Genomic DNA, 25,170 nt, shown 5'->3' with positions numbered 1-25,170 from the left:
CCTCCTCAGCAATGCAGACCACTGTAAACACATCACTAAACCTTCAAATCTCTCTACTTGTTTCCTTCAGAGTTTCAATCTAAGTTCAGAGCCTCAGCCCTTCTGTTCAGGACTTTTGATTCTGGAGTTTGCACAGCATATCTACCTACAGCTTTATGAAGAATATTGCAATTAACATCTCAACTTCTTCGCATAATAAAATGATCATGGAGAAGTTATGTATCTGGGACCTTTCTCAAGGACAAGCATCCAAACTGGAACACCATGTCCTATCAGCTTCCAACAGAACTGCAATGTACACTTCTTTGCTATTGTCTCTTTAGTTTGAATTTGCACGTAACAAATAGAAAACCAAAAAGCTTAATAAAACAAGATACTCAGTGAGCACGCATTTCTCCTGAAGGAAAAAGACCCTATTATAGGACCTTCAGACATGATAGCCATGAATTTCGATAACATATATGTGAATTTTAGAGACGCACACTTTTTGTTTATAAAAATAAACTTTCCTGAGGTTGTTTCTAAAAGCATACAAGTAATAATCAAAGCACTATTAAAACAAGAGCAATGTGTAAAATAAAAATACTGTAAGTCTCAATCTAGAAAAGTATTTAAGTACGTAAGTTTATGCCTATTTCCTTGAATACCTACTTGAAGTTACACATGTATTTAAATTCTATATTGAATAAGCGATGTTTGCTAAATCGGAAGATTGGAACAGAGGTTTATATGGATTTATTGGGTGTTTTTTTAAATAGTATGTACAGTGCATTAAAAACACAACTAAGCTTAGAAAATGCAGTAACTTCAATTTAGCTTAATAATTTAAATAATAGATTAAAAATATTTTATCTTTACATTAAAATACTAGCTTTTGAGAAAATAAATATCAATATCATTGTAGAAGCAGATCCAAAATTAAAATCTCCCACAAGCAGTTTTGCCTTATGGATCTGATCATCTGGCTCTCTTCCTGAGTCCTGAATTCAGTTCCATTTGAAGCTTTTAAGTGGATGGAAAGTATTTTGTTGATGAGTGCCATTCTCTCAACTCCATATTTCACAAAGGGTAAAGAAATAATTGATATCCTTTCCATTAAAGCTGTAAACTAAACCTTCCAATCTCCCTGCAAATTAATTAATGGGTTTTCATGGCTCATGTTCTTGTAATAAAAAATGTTTCTACTGCCAAGGCAAAAAAAAGTAATTCAGAAATTACTTTATTATATCTTTTGTTTAGGTCGCGTTACAAATTTATGTGATATTAAAAAACCACCACATTTAGCAATAATAGCATTAATCCAATTTTAGGGAGACATAAATCAAATGTCAAAAGAACTCCTAAAATACTCAACGCGCAGTTGCTGTGTCAGTTACTAGAAACACACATGCAGTATTACATATGTAGGTTTTTTTCATTTAAATGTCCTTCATTTTAAATGTGCTTACAATTTCTTGTACAATACATGTTGCAAAACAGAGATGATCAATTTTCAAAGAAGTTGCCTTTCAGTGGAAACTTAAATTTTGCCTAAGTGTTTAAGCGACTACTGAATTAACACTGGGATTATTGTCTGTGCTGAATTGCATCTGGATTTAAATAGCCCTGTACCAGGTTAGGCGGTCATTTTCATGGTGACCTCACCCCCCTGTATCTGCTGCATCACTGAGTATATTCTGGAGTTGAAGCTCAGCAGGAGTGAGTTGACTGGCAAAACTGTTCACTTACCATCAACTGTGAGAACGTCTGAACTGTATTTCTGTGTCAATAAGGGAGCAGGAGCTGAACTGAAGGGTCCTGAAAGCTATATTCGGAAGCTCCGGAAACCAAAGACAAAGGATGGGAAGGCAGGAAACAGTTTCAGGGAACAGTGAAGGACTGTTCGAGCCTACCTTTGTATGGGGTTTTGGGGCTGAAATACAAAGGAGTGTAGACGAGCATCCCAACAAATCACTATTAGAGGATTTACTCCACAGTTTAAAGATTCTCTTAGGTACTACCCAGAGAGAAGGTCAGCACAAAACTGAACTTAACAACAAACTACTAGACAAGGAACACCAATCTGTTTGTTAGTTGAAAAGGTAACTGAGGCAAGTTCTATGATGCTTCCAGCATGATCAGAAAAGGATACCAATGGTAAAAATAAGCAATTAAAAATATCCTTCTTATTCTACATTTCAAAAATCCTCGCTGCAAAACTGGAATTTATATCATTTTATATAATGATGTATTAAAAAAGCCATATTATTTTATACTGACATCATAAATTAAAAAGTAAAAGGCAGGGAGAAAAAATGTATTTTATTTTGAGAAAGTTTTAAATTTGGTAAATACTGCAGAACGTAGCAATAACAATACAAAACATCATTCTTTCTCCTTCTTTTGAAACTCTTTTGGCAACGTTCCACTCTGTTGAAAGGCATGGAAGTGTCTTGGGTTTTAATTTTTAAGGTAAATAGTGTTTTTCTATGCTTCAGATTTACATGTTCTCATCAGGCTCCATAGACCAGCATTCTGTTTGCTTGTGTCATGAAATGATGTTATTTCAGAGCACTATTCACTGAAACTAGTGTCTCATTAGAACCTGATCTGGAAAAACTATATTAATGAGCAAGTTACACAAATCTTTACTCTTTATAAACATGGATAATTCATGTTTCTTCTTGTGCCACCCGTATGGCATAGTTAACTTTCTATGGCTAAACCTAGCATGGCTTACATTTTCCAAACATGCAGTTCTCGAAGAAGTCATATATGAATTAGGTTCTTCTTTTAAACTTCTTCGATCATCTTGTAATTCATAACTTTTTAAGATTATGCATCCAGAAAGGCTTTCATATAGCCACTAACAATCCAAGTTTTAACTTTCAGAATACTCCTGTTATTCATGGAAAAAGCCCTCTTGATGAAGAGAAAGACATATATTTTTTTCAAATGAAATTGAGACCTTTCTTATTAACAAAAAAGCTTCTGTAATGTCAGGCTATCCTTAAGCTTTGACAGAGCACTGATGCTGCGAAGGCAGCTTTATGGCTGTATGTAAAATCATGCAGTGAAAAAGAAGGGGTTCCAAATATGCCTACAACCATACCCTGAAAAACTTACTACTCTGCAGAAAAGTTTGCAATGTTACGTTCTTAATATGATACTGTTACACTGTTAGCTCTCAGGCTAACTTGTCATCATCTATTTAAGCATTCCTACTATCAGCAAAACAGAGACATTGAAACTACAACAGTTATGACAAGACTATTTCATCAAGTCTGTTGATGACTTGGTTGTTAATGGCGAGTACTCCTTGTTCTGGGCTCAGGAGCAGATGTATCAATCAACACAGCTGGAAATATGAACAAGAAGCCATTGCAACTCAAAAAGGCAAGGTCCTGCATTCAGAAAGAGGCAAATTATTTACTGATCATTTTGAGTTCTAAGTCCAAAAGGGATATGAACTATTAGCAGAGGTGACATCCTGCTATTACAAGCAACAGAGCTTCACGTAATGGGAGCTGTCATTGAGCATCCACGTCTCTCATCGTGCAAGAAACCATCAACCACATGATTAGCAACAGCATGCCGTTGTGAAAAGCAGACATTCTTCTGCTACCCTCTCCCATTTGGAATGCCTTTAAGAGTAATGTATGCCATGGACTTCTTGCAGGCACTTGTAACTGAGTCCTTCCCTACAAGAATTGCTGGCATTCACCACTTAAAAAATAAATATAACATACCATTATAACACTACTCCGCTTCAAACACTGATTAAACCATAACGGTTAATGACTGTATATACTATTTCACTGGGATAAGAGAAAGGAAAGCATTTAATTCTTTTTGATATTCCATCGTGGCAAAGACAATTTAAGTTTTCAGAGTTCTATCAAAGTTAGCAGAGCTAGGGCAGGTCATACAAGCCAAAGAGTTGATCTCCGATCTCCATCTGGAAATCTGATATAAAATTAAACTAAGATTATCAAGATCCTAATACATAATAGAAATTATAACTTCCTAACATCTAGACATGTACAGATTTGTAATCACGCCGTTTCTTTATTTGTTCTGCTCTGAAATAGGGAAACTTGGAAAATGGGGATCTAATGAGTTTTCTGGATATGTATGTGAGTACTTCAGCACTCTAAATTTTGCATACAGGAAAATCCTTCTAATCCAACAAGTATTGTTTTGTTTTCCTTAGCTGTTATTGTTTTATCAAAATTATTTAAGTGAAAAATAGCTTAAATTACTAATGCTAACAGTTGGCAGGTAATTGGCTGTAGGAGGCAGGAATGGAGGGGGAGATAAATTTTCGGACTTGAATTTTGAACTCTCGAGCAGAAAGAAGCCTGCTACTTGCTAACTGCAACTAGTACTGGCTAGTTGAAATTTTTTAAAACACCCAGACTAAGCAGCAGTGGCATGACCTCAGTCCTTCAGTGACAGAGGCAGGAAACTGAAACATCGGCAACAAGGCTGATCACAATGTTGTGCTTCTGCATGTGGACTATTTAGTTTGCAAACACTGTGAGCCTGTGGGTCTAGAAAGAAGACGAGGTGGAAAAAAATGGTCCCCAAAAAGATGCAGTCATTTCAGGAAGTAGAAGGGGGAGTGTAAAACTAATGTGAACATCCTGCTTAGAGGTAAGATGCTAAAGTGGGGGAAGATCCAAGAGTTCAGGGAGATGGAGGCCAGGGTATGTCCATGCATTTTGGTTGGTGACACCCAAGACTGGGAGCTGCAAGCAGTAGGACAGTAGGAACGAACATGAGGTTGTGCCCAGCCTTCCCTGGAGCTACCGAATGTAAGGCTGGGAAGGGAGCAAATGAGCCAGCGTGGAAGGCATCCAGTAAGGTAAATGCTCTGATCTCTTTGGTTCTTAAATAAAATCCAGTATTTAGATTCACTATGGATTATTGTTTACATTATCTCACCCATGATGTGAGATTTAAACAATAAATCATAGGAGATAATAAACCATTTGCAATCATTTGTCCAGTGCTAGCTCAGACTTTACGGAGAGTTTTAATAAAAGATTAACATTTATGAGTCAATAAGCTTGATTCATCTCTACAATTTGAAGTTCAACTCTAATGGACTTCTATTCATTTGAGAATGATTCCACAGTTTCAAACCTGCAAACTGCACAGTCCAGTAGGTTTTATATATTTTGAAATCCTGGCACAGAATTATTTCTTTATGAATTTACCCACTTTTTACCCAAGTGGAAAAATCAGCAACACCTTAGTTCATGGATTGGCTGGAAGAGACCCTCAAGATCATCGACTCCAACCATTAACCAAACTCTGGCATTAAACCATGTCCCTAAGAACCTCACATATGCGTCTTTTAAAGACCTCCAGGGGTGGTGATTCCACCACCTCCCTAGGCAGCCTGTTCCAATGCCTGATGACCCTTTCTGTGACGACATTTTTCCTAATAGCCAATATAAACCTCCCCTGGCACAACTTGAGGCCATTTCCTCTTGTCCTATCACTTGCTACTTGGGAGAAGAGATCAACACTCTCCATGCTACAACCTCCTTTCAGGTAGTTGTAGACAGCGATAAAGTTTCCCCTCAGCCTCCTTTTCTCCAGGCTAAACAGCCCCAGTTCCCTCAGCCGCTCCTCATCAGGCTTGTGCTCCAGACCCCTCACCAGCTTTATTGCCCTCCTCTGAACTCTCTCCAGCACCTCAGTGTCTTTCCTGTAGTGAGGGGCCCAAAATTGAACACAGGATTCAAGGTGCTGCCTCACCAGAGCTGAGTACAAGAGGACAATCACTTCCCTAGTCCTTCTCGCCACACTATTCTTCATGCACGCCAGGATGCTGTTGGCCTTTTTAGCCACCTGGGCACACTGCTGGCTCATGTTCAGCCGGCTGTAAACCCACACCCCCAGGTCCTTTTCTACCAGGCAGCTTTCCAGCCACACTTCCCCAAGCCTGTAGCACTGCCTGAGGTTTTTATGACCCAAGTGCAGGACCCGGCAGTTGGCCTTGTTGAACCTCATATAACTGGCCTCAGCCCCACGATCCAGCTGGTCCAGATCCCTCTGTACAGCCTTCCTACCTTCCAGCAGATCAACATTCCCACCCAACTTGGTGTCATCTGCAAACTTACTAAAGGTGCAGTCAGTCCCTCATCCAGATCATTGATAAAGAGATTAAACAGAACTGGCCCAATACTGAGCTCTGGGGAACACCACTCGTGACCGGCTGCCAACTGGATTTTACTTCATTCACCCACAACTCTTTCGGCCCGGCCATCCAGCCAGTTCTTTACCCAGTGAAGAGTACGCTCGTCCATGCCAGCTTCTCCAGGAGAATGTTGTGGGAAACAGTGTCAAAAGCTTTACTGAAGTCTAAGTACACAACATCCACAGCCTTTCCCTCATCCACTAAGCGGGTCACCTTGTCATATAAGGAGATCAGGCTGGTCAAGCAGAACCTGCCTTTCATAAACTCATGCTGGCTGGGCATGATCACTTGATTGTCTTGTATGTGCTCTGAATTGTGGTTGATTTTTTTTAAATGGAATGCAACAATTCAAGAATGACTCAACATGGAAACATTTCCAGTGCCTGGCCAGGTAGATCTGAAAGTCAAAAAGATAAGCAAAACGTTTAGAAAATATATTGGTGCCCCAGTGAAAATAACAAAAGTGTCCTACTGACTTAATAAGTTTACTCAGGATTTCACCCATGCACAAAAATAAATAGGGCTGAAATTAACATTGGAAAATGGTGACACTAATATTCCTCACTTGATATTGTGCTCAGTTTCTGTGAGACCAACTCAAAAACAAGGAAGGTAAGAGGGAAAACCTGTCGGATGAGAAAAACCACCGAAGGCATGGAAGAGACTTCCATATAAGGAGAGATTAAAAGACTGTAATTGTTTCATTTGGAGAGGAAATGAGTAAGAGTTTACTGGAGTCAAGAAGAGGAAGCCAAAAAACCCAAAACAAAACAAAACAAAAAAAACCAACCCACAAACCAGGAAACAAACAGAATAAATAACCTTCTGCACCAACAAACTTGAGTGATAGGAGTTTTTATGTCCTAAGAAGCAGGCAAGATCTCCAAACTTATTTTTGGCAACAAGTCACACCTTAACTAGGTTAACAAAAACATTCTTGGGGTCTCTTCAAGAGTCAGCGTGAGCCAGATTTCAGTTGGAATGACAGTGTCTCCAGGTCTGAATCATGCTACCAAACAGCAGTTGCAACCTGTGGCAGTTCCTGAGTCTCTTCCTCAGTTTCCGTTTCAAATTGTTATATTCCCCAAGGGAAAGTGGTTTGCTTGTTTGTGCTCAGACCTGCTTTAGCTACAAACCTCAAGCACTTCCTAAAAGGAGATTTGTATCTTACCACAAAGGGGTGCAAACACCATTTATTGGAAATAACCATGAGACTGTGTATTGCTATTAGCTCTTTCAAAATACCAAAGCCAGCAGTCAGCCAACAAAAGTAAATTTGATGAGCTTAATAGTGATATTGAAATACTTTTTTTTTTACATAAGCCATATTTAATTTTAAATCTACTGGAGCAATGAGTTATTGAGACCATGAATTCAGAGAAACTGAAAGATTAGAATGAATTTCCAAACAGTAGATCTTTTTCCTCACATATATCCAAGCAGTGTAGAATACACTGTTGACAGGTTAAAAACACACCTCTTCTGATAGGCAAGTTATTCCAAGTGGGTTACCTTTTATCTTTTCACTATGCTCCTCTCTGAATAATTTACAGCTATATTCTCCATTCAAGACTCCTATCAACTAACAAACACTCCAATACAAGTGTTTGGACAATCATGTACCAGTCAAAAAACTGTCTAACAAATTTATCAAATAGAAATGTATATGCCAAATCAAAGAGTGTTCTGCTTAGCCTAAGTAAGGCTTGTTCCCTGTTATATGTTGTAGCTAGTGAAAATGAAGTGGGAGAGGTAGTTATTCGGTGGAAGAGGATGGAGTCTGGTGAGGAAAAGAGAAATCTTCGTGTTTTGGCAGTTTTACGATTTGAGTCTGTGTTAGTAGCAGAAACAACTGAAAGAATATAAAGACCTGAGAAAAGGAGAAAGAAAACTTAATTGAAGTTTTCTTACTCACATACTTAAAAAAGACAATTTAATTTTTTTAAAGAGGTGAACATTTTTTTTCTAATATACAAGTTCAAGTGAACCTATAGCGGTGACCTCTAAACTGGGGTGCACACACCTCTGGATGTGCACAAGACACTCCATTAGGGTGCAGGAAGAAAATACTAGAACTTCAGCAACACATGCACGTTATAAATGCAGATGCCCATGCTCTGCCACAAAAAATTCTCTGAAGCACAGAGGAGGTGACAAAGACAGATGATACAAGGGCAGTGACATAATAAGCATTTTCTGGTTTGTCTCTATTGCTTTCCTAAGAATTCCAAGACTTCTATTTGCTTTTCTGGAACTTCTCTTGAACTTCTCAGAGCCTCTTATAACAGACAAATCAATAAATTCTCCTGACACTTCTTATTGATCCATACTGAATTTCATCTGGGGTGACACTGACACTTTACTGGTCATGCTTTCTAGATCATTTATGAATGTATTTAACAGCACAGACCTAAGAACCTCTGCTAGTGACCCACTGCCACTGTGAAAACAGCATGTATTTCTGCCCTTTGTTTTCTAAGTCATAAATAGTTATTTATCCATTTGAGCATCTCTCTCCTCCTTTCATGAAAGCATAGTTTCTTTATAAGCCTTTGAAAAACAAATTGTTTGTACGACTTCTGGAAAACCAAGTAGGCTATCTCAACTGAAGAGAAAACTTGATATTATTTTAAACAGCACACAAATAAAATTAAAATGTACCATCTCCAAAAACTGGACAATTAAAGGTGAAACAATGTAGCCTGTGAGATCTATTAGCTTGCAGGGGAACAGTGACCTCCCCTAAATAGGTTCTGTCCTGAGAGAAGGATTTGTGTATTTTCTCTCAAGGATTCAGCTTCTTTATCAGTAGTATTTTTTCCAACATTTAGTTTATTTTTTTTTATAAATACAAAACGACATTGCTTATGATTACCAAATAAGCTATAAAATTACATCTAAAATCTTGACATGAATGAGAAATTATGAGTTCAAAAAGCTTACTTAAAATGTAAATGTTCCTATGGAGAGCTTACTGTCTTGCAATCCACATTCAAAAAATCTTGCAATTATTTCAGATTTTCTGCTGCTGAAATAATCATTAAATACTAAAAACAAATAGACCCAAGGAAGAATAACTAGCATGGTCTGTATTTCTGTATGAGCACTAGAAGCAAAGATGACACATTAACTGCTTCTCTACTAACAATCATTTTACTCAGTGTGTACTGTTGATGATGCTGCCAAAGAATATAAGGAAGTGATGTTGATAGGATATCTGTTTTTTTAATCCTGTTTTTACCTACTCTCTCCTGCAGCAGAAAGAAAAAAACGGTAAGGCAATACAGGAGGGGGAATTCAGAAAGATTCTGCTGATGCAGAAAAAATAAAAATCTTGAAGTCTGTATCCAGAGGGTAACGATTATAACATTTATGAGCTGAAGACAATGAGGCAAAATAAAAACATAGAAGGAAAGATTCTTTTAGTCCTAAGCACTTCAAACTCAGTCACCTATCTGAAATTCATGATCCAAGAATGATGTTGGCTAATGAACAGTGAGGGATACAAAATCAATCTACTTTAATCAGTAGTGAGTCTTACCTCTACAGAACTATGAAAAAATATGACAGCTAGAGACAATTAAAAGGATGTAGAAGAAGAACAATTTTAAAATATATCATTTCAGACAGGATAGAGAAAAGATAGTTGTATTTCTCAAAGACACGAAAGTGTGTTAACGTAGCAGTGAAGACATCATGAGAACAATGCTTTTCAATTGCAGCAAAGCAAAGTCATGAATTTTGACCAACTGTATAAGCAACATAAAATGATGTTCAAAGATATAACATCATAACGTTTATCTCAAGGAGCTTGCAATTGGACTAACATTACAATCCAGTTGATATATAGCATTTACTGTAACTGCATAGTTATCCACAGCTTTTATCCAGTTCAACATATTTTATCATATATAAGAGAGTATAAACTGTACTGAATCCAAATAAAATGTCAGCATCTAACGATCAGATGGTGCACCGTCTATGTGACATTAAAACAGAAACAGCTTCTTAACAAAAGCAGTGGATCAATTCCCACCCTCATCAGCTCAGCAAGGGAACATAAAATAGCTGCTATTTGACTCTTGCTTCAGGAATCCTGCCATGTTGAGCACAACTGCTCACAGCAAGCAGATGAAGTACATTCCACTAATTTACAGAAGATGCTAACATTTCATCCTCTGCTTTCCAGTGGCTGGCAAAGATCTCTTACATCCCAATGTAATTTAGCCTCAGTAAAAACAGATAGAATTTTTATAAGCAAACTCATATTGAAACTATAAATATTTTTTTTTCCTTCTATATAACATGAAAAGGCTTGGCAAATTTACACAGCAGTTTTTATTAAACTTTCATGAACAAGGTATAACACAGGACATAAACTATGCTGGCAAGAAAGTAAGTCTGAAGGCATCTGATGTACTTGTTTCCTTGAAGGCCTTGAAAAACAGAACTCAAAAAGAGTCAGCGTATAGATGTACACAACCACAGCAACTCTTATTTAATTTATCAGCTTGTTCTACAGAGTCTGTGCTTCCATTTAAGGGAAGAATGGCAAATATGCTTCATCTGAAAAAGTTCACAAATACACAGATGAAGTGGTGGTGGTTGCATCTGTAGACAGCTTGAAATAATAATGCAATCTTCATTTTAGAAAGAGGTTAATTTATCTACAATCCAGATCTCATGTAATAACTTAATGTAAAAATGTATTAACTATTTAACTTCTCCAGAAATAAAGGGTATGAAGGACTGTACGTCTCGATCATTAATATGGCTTTATTTGCCTTAACAAATGGCAGTTGAAATAAATCATTTTTAAAGGCTAGTCAAATTATACCAAACAGCTTCAAAAAACAGGAGTAAAGCTTAAAGAAGGCAGCGTATCAGAGCAAGCATATTTCATTCAAGCATATTTCATTGGTCCAGTTGAAGCTGGTAGCAAACACTACTTAATCACATCAAGACTGAAAAACACTTTTCAGCTTAAGCTCACCTTACATAAATTAACTTCCTGTCCTTGAGAAAACAGTAAGACTGCATTTTAAAGGGAGACCTACAGAGATGCAACTTTTGCTTTCTCTTCCTTTCAGTGTTTATGAATGACTGACTAGACATTTGCAGCTGCTTTGATTATAACTTTGACTGCAACTTTTGGGCTGCCGACTAATTTTTGAGAGTATTCTAAATCAAAAAGAACCCTTCCTACAAATACAACTTGATAAAATCCTTTCTGCAAAGTTTTGGATTCTTTTTCAGTCTGAAATGCAATTTAATTAAGTAAATGTTGGATTCAATGAACACATTACTAGAGACTTCCACAGCACTAGTAAAGGACTTCCCTCTTCTGAGCATCAGGAGATCAGGTGCACCTTTCTAACATTTTGGAGAAGAAATTAATAGAAAATGCACGGATAAGAAAACAGCAGCATGGCAAGTAATACATTACTGACAGAATGGTGATTGTGTCAGTATTAGTGATACTGTTCAATGAATGACCTGGAATGCAGCCTAATAAACCACCTGGGTTCAACATACAAACTTGTGGTTTTAATACATTTCTGAAGTGTCCCCATATCTCCTATACAAACACTATCAGAATGCCACATAGCCAACAGAAACAAAGTGTTAAAACAGATTAAAAATACATAAAATAAAAGGAAGAAAACACTATAGGAGGTAAAATTAAAACTGTATTTATGAGGGCTACTAACATTCAGAACGAAAGTTCCCTTTCCCTCTTCTAACATGCAGTTGACTGAATCTGTAACTCAACGTGCCCTTTTGTTTCCAGTCTCATAATAATGCCTGACCTTTCACTTCCAAAATGCCAGAATCTATATTGGCACTGAATGACAATGAATCTGGCTGACTGCCACGGCTGGTGCTTATCTCCTCTGGACCAGTCAGCAGCCGTACACATATTTGTTCCGCAAGTTATGCAATTCTTACACTCCATTAAAATCCAAACACATAATTCAGCAATGCAAAATACAAGTAATAATGTTCATTCTGCATATAAAAGCACAGCAAGTGCTGCATTCTGAGCTGATTAAATTTCTTGTGTTTCACCAGAAACCTCTAATTCCACCACAGACTCCTTCAGTTATATTGTATGATATCCGCAGGTACAATTGTCTTTCCCAAATTGGACTGAAGTGCTTCAGCTACCATGAGCAACAACTCTCAACTATAAATTCTTCTATATAAGTTTTCATATCTTTCAAGAACCTGTAATGTAAGCTCTAAGCCAGAAGATGATCATATTCATTATTCCTTAAACTGCTAAGAACGTAAGTACAATTAAAAAAAAATAAACACACAGGTTGTTCAGCCTTTACAAAACACCTTGTAATTAGGTAAACAACAATGAAAACAGGAAAACACATAGTATTAGGATATGAACTGATTATATAACTACACAGTACTAGGACTGACAGTTCAGCTTTCTCTACCCTGACCAGTATCGACATGTGCAATAAAAAATGAATGCACTGGATCAGTATAGCTTTTGACATCAGATATCAGTGCCTCGGGTGATGTTTAGCCACAGCGCAGAGTTTTCAGCAGCAAAGTTGTAGCTGTAACTCTGTGTTCTACTGCTTCTTTCAGACATGCCATTCAAAAATAATTGCCATAATATATCTTGAATTTACGGAACTTTAGAATGCATATTCTGTTTAGATATTTGTAATATAGGCTAGAAATAAAACACTTCAGTTCAGCATAGGCATCTGAATATATATTGCATTCCTTTTGTCCTTCCCACTGCTGAAGTGCTCGATATCATCCACTGTTGTGCTCAAGGCCAATCTCTTGTGTTTCCAAAGAGGTTTTTCCTCCCTTCAATAATTTTTCAAGGCATATCCAAATTATTAAGTATAATGAAAAAAATTCTTATGGCCCTGTATTCAGGTAGACTTTTTTTTTTTTAAATTAAAAAGGAGACAAGAAGAGACTAGACTAGTCAGAAGAGACTAGACCAGTCTCTTCAAGAAGAGACTAGACAGCACCCTCAGACATATGGTGTGAACTGTGGGGCTGTCATATGCAGGGACAGGAGTTGGACTTGATGATCGTTGTCAGTCCCTTCCAACACAGGACCTTCTATGATTCTAAATAGGATCAAAAGAAAATAAACCCATTACACATGCTTCTCTCTTCTTCATACATATGTATATTTTACAGCGCAATGTTTCTGTTTTCATAACCCATCTTCAGCTAATTTGTGATGCACTATTGCAAAAAATCTATAATAATTTGAAACTATGTCTGAATATCTGCCTGCATTAATTTGAATACTTCCCTGAACATTTCAGACTGTTAATATAGTTCTTTCTCTTTTCCAGTATTGCAGAACTGGGAATACCTTCCTCCCCTCCGTGACACAGGAATTTTAACATTGCGGAAATGAATTGCTACATTTAGCAAAGGCTCATCTGTGGGAGGACACTGATGCTCTTGAGTGTTTATGGAGGAAATGTATTTAAATTCTTGTGTAATTTGAGACATGAACCGAAGGCTTTCATGTGTCAGGCCATGACGCTGCAAGTTTCATTTGCTGTCATTTGATTTAGAAAGAAAGTCTACCAAGCACAGTGTTGTCTAGTGAAAAACACTGAACTGTTAGCAGATGAGTCTAAGTAAATCCAGCAATTTCTGCAATGTTTAAGTTAATGTGCGACTGAGGGAAGGAAACCATTCCCAATTCTATAATATTAGAACAGGCACTGCGTGGCTGATCTTTTACATACTCTTACTGTAGTGTTAGGAGCTGGTATTACAGCATGTCAAGATAGAAAACATGCCTTAGCAATTACTCTTCACAGCAAACTCCTGCAGTAGCACAGGAGGAACACTGAAAGCAGACACAGGTTGACAAAAGTTGAGATTCCAGCTTCAGGAAATCACACTGGGGAATCTGGTATAACAGCGTAACTGAAAAGGTGCAAATGACTGACACACCTCTTTTCTAGAGTTTCTGGTCTTGAACTCCTCAGGATCCCAACAACTGCTGACTGAGCAGTCTGCACTCCTCCTCCTCTGGCAAACCTCATGCCATTGTCAAGGTTACCTAACAAGATCTCTTTACATAGCTAGGTGAGTAATAACTGTTTGGCTTTTGTCTTTTTTTGTTTGTTCTGTTTGTTTTTTGTTTATTTGTTATTTGTTTTTGTTTTTAAAAAAGCTGATTTCAGTGTTTCATTAAAAAAATCCCAACAGTTAGTCTAAGAAGCAGCTTTCATCAACTAACTACGTGCAACTGTACTGGCAGAAAGGCACTTACGTGAATGCAATCTACAAAGATAAGTTGCATGAAGAGATATGAAATGATGTTTCTTGCTGAAATCATACCACTGTAACTGGGGAGGGAAAAAGAGTCCTCAACTTCAGAAAAACATGAACTAGATACTCAAGCTGTGGTTCTCCATGAAGCCACATTAATTTTTTTATTATTAAAGTAGTACCAGAAGAGAACACTTGCCATTTTTGAAGAAAAAGATGGATGAAAAATTGTAAACAACAGTTATTAATAAGAGGAATTGTGACATATCACATTTTCTTTCTCAGTACTTTAGTAAAAGTAATAAGCAATAGAACTGTTGGCCTTTAAATCTCAAATTTGGATAATATTTTAAGGTATTCATTGCTTGAAATGACAAAATCATAAAACTCCTACAATTTTCTTTGGCATTTTGTTTCTATTATATAAGAATCTTACATGTTAGAAAAAACAGTGTACCTGAAAATAAACACCTATTTAGGTTTACAGAATAGTGTTAAAAATGCATTATGCTTTTATTGAGAACCTAAAGGCCACAAAGTAAGAGACAAGAAACTTTTCTGATTGCATGTACTAGTGCAATAATTTCTTGTATCCATTATCAGTATTTAAGGTGAATATATTTTAAATGAAAACATTTTCTCTTAGATTGATAGATCTGCTATGAAATATTTATTTAATCTGGTACTAAAATATTAAAATAGTTTTGGGAAAAGAAAATGAAATAATTGAAACATTCTTTCCTGACTGCTTTAGTCCATTCTATCCGAATGGTCTTTCTGATATTTATAAACTGGTACCTACTGTAAAATCATTGGCATCTGTTTAGGTCATGTACAAGAAATGTCAGAGTTCTAATAACTTTATAAGATATTACATAGTGATGTTCTGAAAGATCACTGGTATAAGTGGCAGATATAAAGTTAAAGAATCTGAAAAGATGTATGAATAATTTAAAAAAAACCCCACAGCCATTCTTCTCAAGAAGTGTCTAGATTTGTAACAAAAAGACTGGAATTTTAAGTCTCCAGTAGCCAGAAGACTTAGAGATATATTTTGGTGATCTGTGGTGATACGATGGCTTGATAAAGATTAACTGACCTTACACTAGCCATTTTTTGAATGAAAACGCTGAAGAACTGTTGTTAAATTATATTAATTATCTTTCTCAGTTTTCTTTCTTAAGACATAATAGAAGGCTTTAACTAGATTTGAAGGGGGATGGGGTTGTAGCTGGGCTTGTATCAGTGGGGCAGCACACTGGAATCTATAAAGACCGGGAGGCCCCCCATACCCCTAGGGTGAAATCATTGTACTCAGCTCACTCCCTGAAATGCCTGTACACCAATACACACAGCATGGGGAATAAGCAGGAGGAGTTAGAAACCTGTGTTCGGTCAGGAGATTATGATCTGGTGGCAATTACAGAGACATGGTGGGACAGCTCACATGACTGGAATGTGGTCATGGATGGCTATGTCCTTCTCAGGAAAGACAGGCCAGCCAAGCGTGGTGGTGGAGTTGCTCTTTACGTGAGAGAGCAACTACAATGTATAGAGTACTATCCAGGTGCAGTTGAGGAGCGAGTTGAGAGTCTGTGGGTGACAATTAAGGGGCAGGCTGGCAGGGGTGACACTGTTGTGGGTGTCTATTACAGGCCACCAGATCAGGGTGAGGAAGTTGATGAGGCCTTCTACGGGCAGCTGAGCGTGGCCTCACAGTCACAGGCTCTGGTTGTTATGGAGGATTTTAACTACCCTGATGTTTGCTGGAAGGACTACCCAGCCAGCCAGCCTCAGTCCAGGAGGTTCCTCCAGTGCATTGATGATAACTTTCTGATGCAAATGGTGGAGGAGCCGACTAGGAGAGGTGCGCTGCCGGATCTCGTCCTCACTAACAAGGAGGGTCTGGCTGAAGCAGTAAAGGTGGAGGGCTGCCTTGGTTGCAGCGACCATTAAATGGTGGAGTTCAGGATCTCATGTGGTGGGAGCAGAATAGCAAGCAGAATTGCAACCCCGGACTTCAGCAGAGCCAACTTTGGCCTTTTCAAACAAGTGCTAGGGGAAATCCCGTGGGCAAGGCTGCTTGAAGGTAAAGGGGCCCAAGATAGTTGGTTAATATTCAGGGAATGCTTCTACCAAGCTCAAGATCAGAACATCCCAACATGTAGGAAGTCAAGGAAGGGAGCCAGGAGACCTCCTTGGTTATACAAGGAACTGCTGGGCAAACTCAAGTGGAAGAGGAGGGTTTACAAATCATGGAAGGAGGGGCTGGCCACTTGGGAAGAATATAAGGCTGTTGTCAGAGGATGTAGGCAAGCAACTAGGAAAGCTAAGGCCTCCTTAGAGTTAAACCTGGCAAGAGGGGACAAGGACAACAGAAAGAGCTTCTTCAAATACATGGCAGATAAAACTAACACTAGAGGCAACGTAGGCCCACTGATGAATGGGGTGGGTGCCCTGGTGACGGAAGATACAAAGAAGGCAGAGTTACTGAATGCCACCTTTGTCTCTGTCTACTCTGCCGGAGGCTGTCCTCAGGAGCCCCGTACCCCTGAGGCCTCAGAGGAAGGCAGGACAATGGAGAAGTTTGCCTTAGTTGATGAGGACTGGGTTAGGGAGCAATTAAGCAATCTGGACATCCATAAATCCATGGGTCCGGATGGGGTGCACCCGCGGGTGCTGAGGGACCCGGCTGAAGTCATTGCTGGACCACTCTCCATGATCTTTGCCAAGTCTTGGGAAACGGCAGAGGTGCCTGAGGACTGGAGGAAAGCAAATGTCACTCTGGTCTTCAAAAAGGGCAAGAAGGAGGACCTGGGTAACTATAGACCGGTCAGCCTCACCTCCATCCCTGGGAAAGTGATGGAACACCTTATCCTTGGTGCCATCTCAAGGCATATTAAGGATAAGAGGGTCATCAGGGGCAGTCAACATGGCTTCACCAAGGGGCAGTCGTGCTTGACCAAACTCATAGCCTTTTATGAAGACGTAACAAGGTGGATAGATGATGGCAGAGTGGTACATGTGGTCTTCCTTGACTTCAGTAAAGCATTTGACCCAGTCTCCCACAGCATCCTCACTGCTAAACTGAGGAAGTGTGGCCTGGACGATCGGGTGGACTGTGAACTGGCTGAAGGAAAGAAGCCAGAGAGTTGTGGTCAATGGGGCAGAGTCTGGTTGGAGGCCTGCATCTAGTGGAGTGCCTCAAGGGTCAGTACTGGGGCCAGTATTATTCAATGTATTCATCAACAACTTGGATGAGGGAATAGAGTGCACTGTCAGCAAGTTTGCTGATGACACCAAGCTGGGAGGAGTGGCTGACATGCCAGAAGGCCGTGCTGCCATCCAGAGAGATCTGGGCAGACTAAAGAGTGGGACGGGGAAAAATTTAATGAAATATAACAAGGGCAAGTGTAGAGTCTTGCATCTGGGCAGGAACAACCCCAGGTTCCAGTATAGGTTGGGGAATGACCTATTAGAGAGCAGTGTAGGGGAAAGGGACCTGGGGGTCCTGGTGGACAGCAGGATGACCGTGAGCCAGCACTGTGCCCTTGTGGCCAGGAAGGCCAATGGCATCCTGGGGTGTATTAGAAAGGAGGTGGTTAGTAGGTCGAGAGAGGTTCTCCTTCCCCTCTACTCTGCCCTGGTGAGACCTCATCTGGAATATTGTGTCCAGTTCTGGGCCCCTCAGTTCAAGAAGGATGGGGGACTGCTTGAGAGAGTCCAGCACAGGGCAATGAAGATGATTAAGGGAGTGGAGCATCTCCCTTATGAGGAAAGGCTGAGGGAGCTGGGTCTCTTTAGCTTGGAGAAGAGGAGACTGAGGGGTGACCTGATTAATGTTTATAAATATATAAAGGGTGGGTGTCACGAGGATGGAGCCAGGCTCTTCTTGGTGACAACCAACAGTAAGACAAGGGGTAATGGGTTCAAGCTGGAACACAAGAGGTTCCACTTAAATTTGAGAAGAAACTTCTTTACAGTGAGGGTGACAGAACACTGGAACAGGCTGCCCAGGGAGGTTGTGGAGTCTCCTTCTCTGGAGACATTCAAAACCCACCTGGATGCCTTACTGTGTAACCTCATCTAGGTGTTCCTGCTCTGGCAGGGGGATTGGACTAGATGATCTCTTGGAGGTCCCTTCCAATCTCTAACATTCTGTGATTCTGTGATTCTGTGATAACTAATACCCTACCTAAGTCAACTTTCTTATTCATGGTGGCACACCCAACAAAGCAGAATAATTCAAGAGCAGAGTCTCAAACAAGAACTCGGGCAATGGGAGAAAAAAAGAGAAGGTGAAGAACTATGAAAAAGGAGAACTAATATTTATACTTGTTACAATACAGACCTACTTAAAGCCTCTGAGGTGCATGCTTGTAATCTCTTTTCAGTCCCATTTCACTATATTGTGCTATGATGATTTCCACAAGATTAAGAGAGAATACGATTTGATTAAATAAGAAGGAATAGTAAGCTTCAACTTCTTAAGTAAAGCAGCAAGTGGAAGATGAGGGAAAATGTGGTCCCACTGCTGAAAGGAACAGGCAACCTGGTGACAAAGGCCGAGGGAAAGGCCAAGGTACTCAATACCTTATTCGCCTCAGTTTTTACTGACAAGACCAGCCTTCAGGAATCACAGATCCCTGATATCAGAGAGAAAGTCTGGAGGAAGGAAGACTTGCCCTCAGCAGAGGAGAACCAGATTAAGGAACATTTAACCAAACTGGACATAGATAAATCCCTGTGTCCTGACAGGCTGCACCCATAAGTGCTGACCAACGTCACTGCACAGCCACTCTTGAGTACTGTGCACTGTGTCCAGCTCTGGGCTCCCTAGTCCAAAAGAGACTTAATCTAAGAAATCAAATCTAAATCATAATGTAAACCCAGGTAATTTGCCATGTTTTGCACAAGGTCAGAGTACATTTCTGGTATGCATCATCAAATGTATTGGATGAACACTGTGCAAACTTGATTATTTGATAGCACTATCACTACTTAGGGCACATTTTTTAAAGTATTTTGTACTGTTTAAAATATATTGCCTCTGAAGCTAGTTTAAAAAGAAGTGCTTTTAAAAAGAATACTTTGTCAGCTTTGCTAATACTATAAATACACATTTATCTGCATAAAAACTAGATAACAATTTTTCATTGCTAAGGAACGAAAGGCCCAAGGAAGACTTTCAAATCTTTTGGCAGAGAGGAGAAAAATTCTTACTTCAATTGTTTAATAAAAACATGGAAACAAAATCGTAGTCTTTGGGCCATATGGAATTGAGAAACCAGTATACCTTGTTGGAAGAGCCTTAAGATTCCTTATGTAAAAAAAGCCACTTCATTTTAGTGAGGACATGAGTGGTGGCTGTAGTTAAGATTATATAAATCAAGCACTCTCAAAATAACATGTGAAATACCTTTTAGCACTGGACTGGTGATTGGTCAAAGATATAGTAACACTTCTCCCTTAAATTTTCCAGAAGTAGATATACTAGAGCAGAGGCTGGTTGGGGAACAGGACACAAGGCCCAAATGAAATAAGAAACAGAAAGAAACTAATTCTATTACTAACTACTTCTAATAGTATGATAAAACTGAAACAAGGACTATTCTCAGGCTTTAGAACTTTCAGTGAAAATAAGTTAAAATAAAGTTAAAGTTAAGTTAAAGTTAAAATAAGTTCACTTTCAGTGAAAATAAGTTAACAAAATCAAGAATTAAAGTCTCAGAAATGCTATGACTATGCAGGTATGATCACACCCTATTTCCTGTAAAACTATGAAAGAGTATGCAAAAAATTATAACATACTTAATTCTCAATACATCATAATCTTACATGTGCATTTTCCATCATAAATATATTCAAGATACAACAATTTTATCAATCTATGAATTGCCTCCATTACAATGACCTTCTAAATGATTTGGATCCCCTAAATTCCCTGTTTTCTTTTTCTTTTTTTAACCTGTCAAGACACACTGCTACTGTTGCACAACATTTGATACAGTTGATACAATCAGTGAATTGCAAATGGGAAACAGTCTATCACAGAAATGACATAAATCAATAACAAGAAGGTAATAAACGAATGTTAATTTCTTTCATAAGTTCATCATAAATAAAACCAGATAAAATGATACAGCTGTTCAATACTGTCAACAACTGTATAACAGAATTATTAGGAAGTGAATAATAGTGCACTTTGGGGATTTACCTTTAGCTGGTATCTGGTTACTAGAACACAGTACAACAGTACTTTGTGATATTAAAAATTCTGGGCCTTCAGCCAGCAATAGAGGGTGAAAGGAAAAAAAATATGTGGACCCTGGGCAATTGTAGGTACCACACACACTTTCACACAGTGCTGGTTTAATAGCCTTCCTCTAAATATTGCAGCGTTGCCTATGCTTGACCACTTTTGTAGAGAGATGCTTCACCTAAAAAATAAAATAATTAATCTTCTAATGCTCTAACTGCATAGTTCTCCTTTATCACTTGCAAGTACTGCATAAAGGGCTGCTCTTGAAGATTTAAAGAGCTATTTACCTAATTTTGGCAAACTGGAAGATATGTGGCCTCCATTCCAAAAGCATATAAACAATACATTAAATAAAGCACTAAATTCCTTGCAGGTTTTTTTTCCACTGCATCTGATTTACTGATCTGGAGTGATTATTTTCAGCAGAAAATATGAAATAGACATTACTGGTATCTTTTCAAAAGGGAAATATTTGTTTCCTGATATGGAAAGGATGAGTGATGACTTAAGGGAATTACTTGCATTATTCCTTATTGTACATTTTCCGGTTTTAATCAAAGAGTATGGAATATGGTCCTATCAAAGAAAACTATATTTAAAAGTTCAGTTGGCTTAGGTTATGTGGCTTAACTCTTACCTCCACTCTTCAGAACTCCTTAGGGCTCTGGCTTTCTCTGCACTAACCCTGCACTCTTCTATAGATTAAATTTCTACTTTTATATGACATACGTGTCTCCCTATTTTAAGTGTCTTTCCAGATGCTCTAACCGCATGTTCCAGCTGCAAAAATAAAGCCATTCAGCCGTGTTCTAAGTTTTATTTATCAAATAGCACCTTTGTATCTTAACAATTCCAGCATTCACTCTACTGCATACCCTTGTAAACTTTGCACCATTCTTAGTCACATACCTCATCCTTTTTTGACAAGTCCTATTGACACATAACAGCATCCCCAGAATTCCTCTACATTCCAGTCACATAATTGGTGCTTATTTCCTACTTTAGTTAGACTAATCCACTCTTTACAGCCACTTTGCTGGCCAAACATGCTCCTTCAATCCATTTGTCATTTCATTGCCTACAAAATTTTGCCTTTCACCTCATGATTCACTCATACTACATCTCTTCTTACATCTCTTAACCTGCTAGCCACCTTTACACTATAACTTTCATTCTCTGGCTTTGCATGGATTTATATTATCAACTTGTCTCCTCTGACTTTTGTATTTCCTAGGCACTAAATGGTTATTTTCTTGTGTTCCACCTTTTCACCTTCCACATCATCATTTATACCTGTCACACAATCAATAGCTCTGTACAACAAGCATCCAAGCACTCCTTGTGGACAGCCATCCATAAATAATATATATTTGTATAATTTTATTTTCTTCCCCACCTAGAATTTAAATTTTTCTTCTCCCTTCCTTTCCTAGTTTTAAAAATAAGTCACATAAGGAGTCAGCGCAGCCCTGGCAGGCATTGTTAAGTAGGGCTTTGAAAAAGCACTTACTCCATTTCCAGTGGACATTTTTATGGCACTTCAGATATAGCAAATCTAAAAATCCTTACTTTAAAAAAAGTCTGGTCACTGTTAGCAAGAATGGCCTTGACAATTCTTACCCAGGTAATTATGAACTGACTGCACTGACTAAAAGAAAAAACGTATACTCTATCCAACTAAATATTAAACTGTGGATATTTCATGCAAGATATGTGAAAATCAATTCTAATCTTCAAGCTACTCTGTTAATTAAGTAAATGTTAAAATATTTATTGCATTTTGTTGTTACTTGTTAGATACTATGTCTACTGTGCTTCTTTGTAAAGGATTGTCTTGCTGCACAGGATGATATTTTCCTCTAAAAATGTAGCTAGAAATATACATATTTCAATTGCTTATTAAAATAATCTGATGCTTACTAGTAATATGGACAAAATAACGCTGTAATAACGTATATAGTGCAATAAAAAAAATAATTAATAGGCATAATGTGTCTATACACATCTGAGTAAGATTTTGACCCAGCATAGGTCAAAGTCCATGCAAACAAAATGTCCTTTTTCTTGAATCCTATCTGGGTCAAAAATACTGTGGAAGTTCTCAGTTGCAAAAGCATGACAGTAATTTCCATTGGTTTTAGTTACCTGACAAGACAACTTCAACTAGGTCTCCTTCCTGGATATCTGCAGCTGATTTCACCAACTGGAGAATGTTTTCAGAGGTAGGGTCATGGCGGAATAGCAGAATTTTGTCGTACATTCCATAGAAACCACATTCAGGAAACTGCAAATACAAACCCATGAGAATTTACTACACTGTAAAATACATAACTGTAAAATACAATTAATATAAATAAATTCTGAGGGCAGACTAGACCATTCCTCAGACTAGTACCAAACAGAATACATATTTTTTCATATATGACAGTATTTATCACTATATTCTAAAAATGGCTTTTCCATCAAACAAGTAAGCTTATTTGTCTTTCTCTTCCTCTGTGAGCAATGTGGTATCTACTAGGAATGGAAAGAGGTGTGACTGCATCCCTTAGTCTCTGCTGATAACTTTTGCAAAGACAAGTTCCTGAGCAAGGTGATCTAATTAGACTTTCCTGAAGCAGATTCCCTTCCAGTCTGTATTATTCCATGATTCTAGGATTTCTCCCCAGATTAATGCCAAAAAGATGCCTGGAAGCTGGAAGAAATATTTTTCATTTCTGTCTAAGATGCAATGCCCATTAGGAAATACCTATTTCTTGAGACTAAAGTTACTAGACACACAAAAAGTGTGTACTAGGCACACAAAAAGTCTCCAAACTTAATCATAATCATCCATTTTGATCTAAGGAAGTTGAAGCTTTGAAACCAAATTAAATCCTGTTTAAACTAAAAAACATTTTTAAAAATATCAGAGGTTATAAAGTAAACTTGAGTAAGCTTGAGATTACTATCTAAGGAAATTTTTTTTTCTGTAGCACAAAAATGTGAGAGGTTTTTTTTTTCCACGCTTCCAGTTTAAGGAACTAAGATTTTGTTTTGAAAATACCGCCAAGAAACCCTTTTTCTGATACAAAAGATTCAATTCAATTTTACATCATTGAACTACTCCATGTATTATTTGGGAGTTTTATCAACATGAAAGAAACACAAAGACAAGCATAGCTCAAGAGGAACTGGCAGGTGCTAAGGTTATAATTACTTTGAAAAGAATACCAAATAGAAAGAACCCAACAAAAAGTACAATACACTCATTACTGATTACTGGAAGCTTCAGAATCTATCCAAGTATCCCAAGGAAGTTATACTTTTCTTAAGCTTTAAAGCATGCACTGAAAAGAGACACAAAATTGTCAGATCCCTGGTTTGAAAGAAATGCATCTAAATCTCTGAAGTTTTGTCTTATTCCAGATTATACCATAAGAACCAACCCACTGCTAATTATTGGTTGGGGACATCATCTGCCTGGGAAAAAAAAAAAAAAAAAAAAGAAAAAAGAAAAAAAAAAAGCTGCTGTATATAGTTATTCATACAGACTTCGTACTGATCAGAAACTATTTCCAGACTCAAACATAAAACATTCCCACAGAATATCTGGAAAATGCTGCTATAGTGCATGTATTTAAAGATGCAGAATTTTTCTTCATGTGCACTCTGCACCACACAAAAAATCCTAGATGGATCGCTTACCTTTACAATATGAGATAATATTTCAAGGCCATTTCCTTGAGCACCTCTATCATCTACTAATTATGAACTGAAAGAGTTGGCAATCTATTGCCAGACTTTGACAAGGTTGGCACCAGCATCAACACATGTACTTCTAAACAGGTATTACAATTACTTAAGAGATACATACTTGTAAAACTTTCCTAGTAATCAGCTAACCATTCATATCCACATTCTCAGTTGAATGGTCACAGTAACAGCAAGGTGTACCTTATCATGTTCATTAGGCTGAGAATGGCTTACTATGCCATGTTCTATTCACATTTCCAAAATATTTCTCACTGACGATTTACCATCTCTATGTGGACCAAAAACTTGCTCTCTCTAAGTTTCTAAAAATGTTATGCATGGTTTTATTCCTGTTAAAGAGGAGCAAAAATGGTATTTTCTATTTTCATATTCCTCTGTAAAATAATGAACAATGAAAAACCTAGCTCTGTAAAAGATTACTACACTCAAAACTTACAGAAGCAACACCAGACAGAATAAACTTAGTAAAGATGGATATTGAATTTTTCTTTATTTAAAATAGTCACATAGGCCACACTTCTGATGGAGTTATTAGCCAGGCAAAAATCCCATTTTGTCATGAAGTGAAGCAATGAAACGGGGCCACATTTGGATGATTCCACTGTGCAGGCACCTTCTGCTCGCTTCATATTCTCCTTAGAAAAGTGCTTTTTCCTGGGAAGCCAGGAACCACTCTTGA

General features: G+C 38.0%; 1 protein-coding gene across 2 annotated transcripts in view; it reads right to left on the bottom strand.

Annotated features, from left to right (window-relative positions):
• The window catches only part of PRKD1 (protein kinase D1), a 145,952-nt gene that overhangs the window by 49,373 nt on the left and 71,409 nt on the right, over positions 1–25,170 (bottom strand). For both annotated transcript variants that reach the window (XM_065635254.1, XM_065635255.1), the window contains exon 2: positions 22,881–23,019. In XM_065635254.1, coding sequence (XP_065491326.1) covers positions 22,881–23,019 — 139 coding nt within the window. The remainder of the gene's footprint in view (positions 1–22,880; positions 23,020–25,170) is intronic.

This window comes from Caloenas nicobarica, chromosome 5 (assembly GCF_036013445.1).
Source record: "Caloenas nicobarica isolate bCalNic1 chromosome 5, bCalNic1.hap1, whole genome shotgun sequence".
NCBI classification, from domain to species: Eukaryota; Metazoa; Chordata; class Aves; order Columbiformes; family Columbidae; genus Caloenas; species Caloenas nicobarica.
The sequence above is the reverse complement of the archived record's forward strand: the minus strand, read 5'-3'. Positions and strand labels throughout refer to the sequence as shown.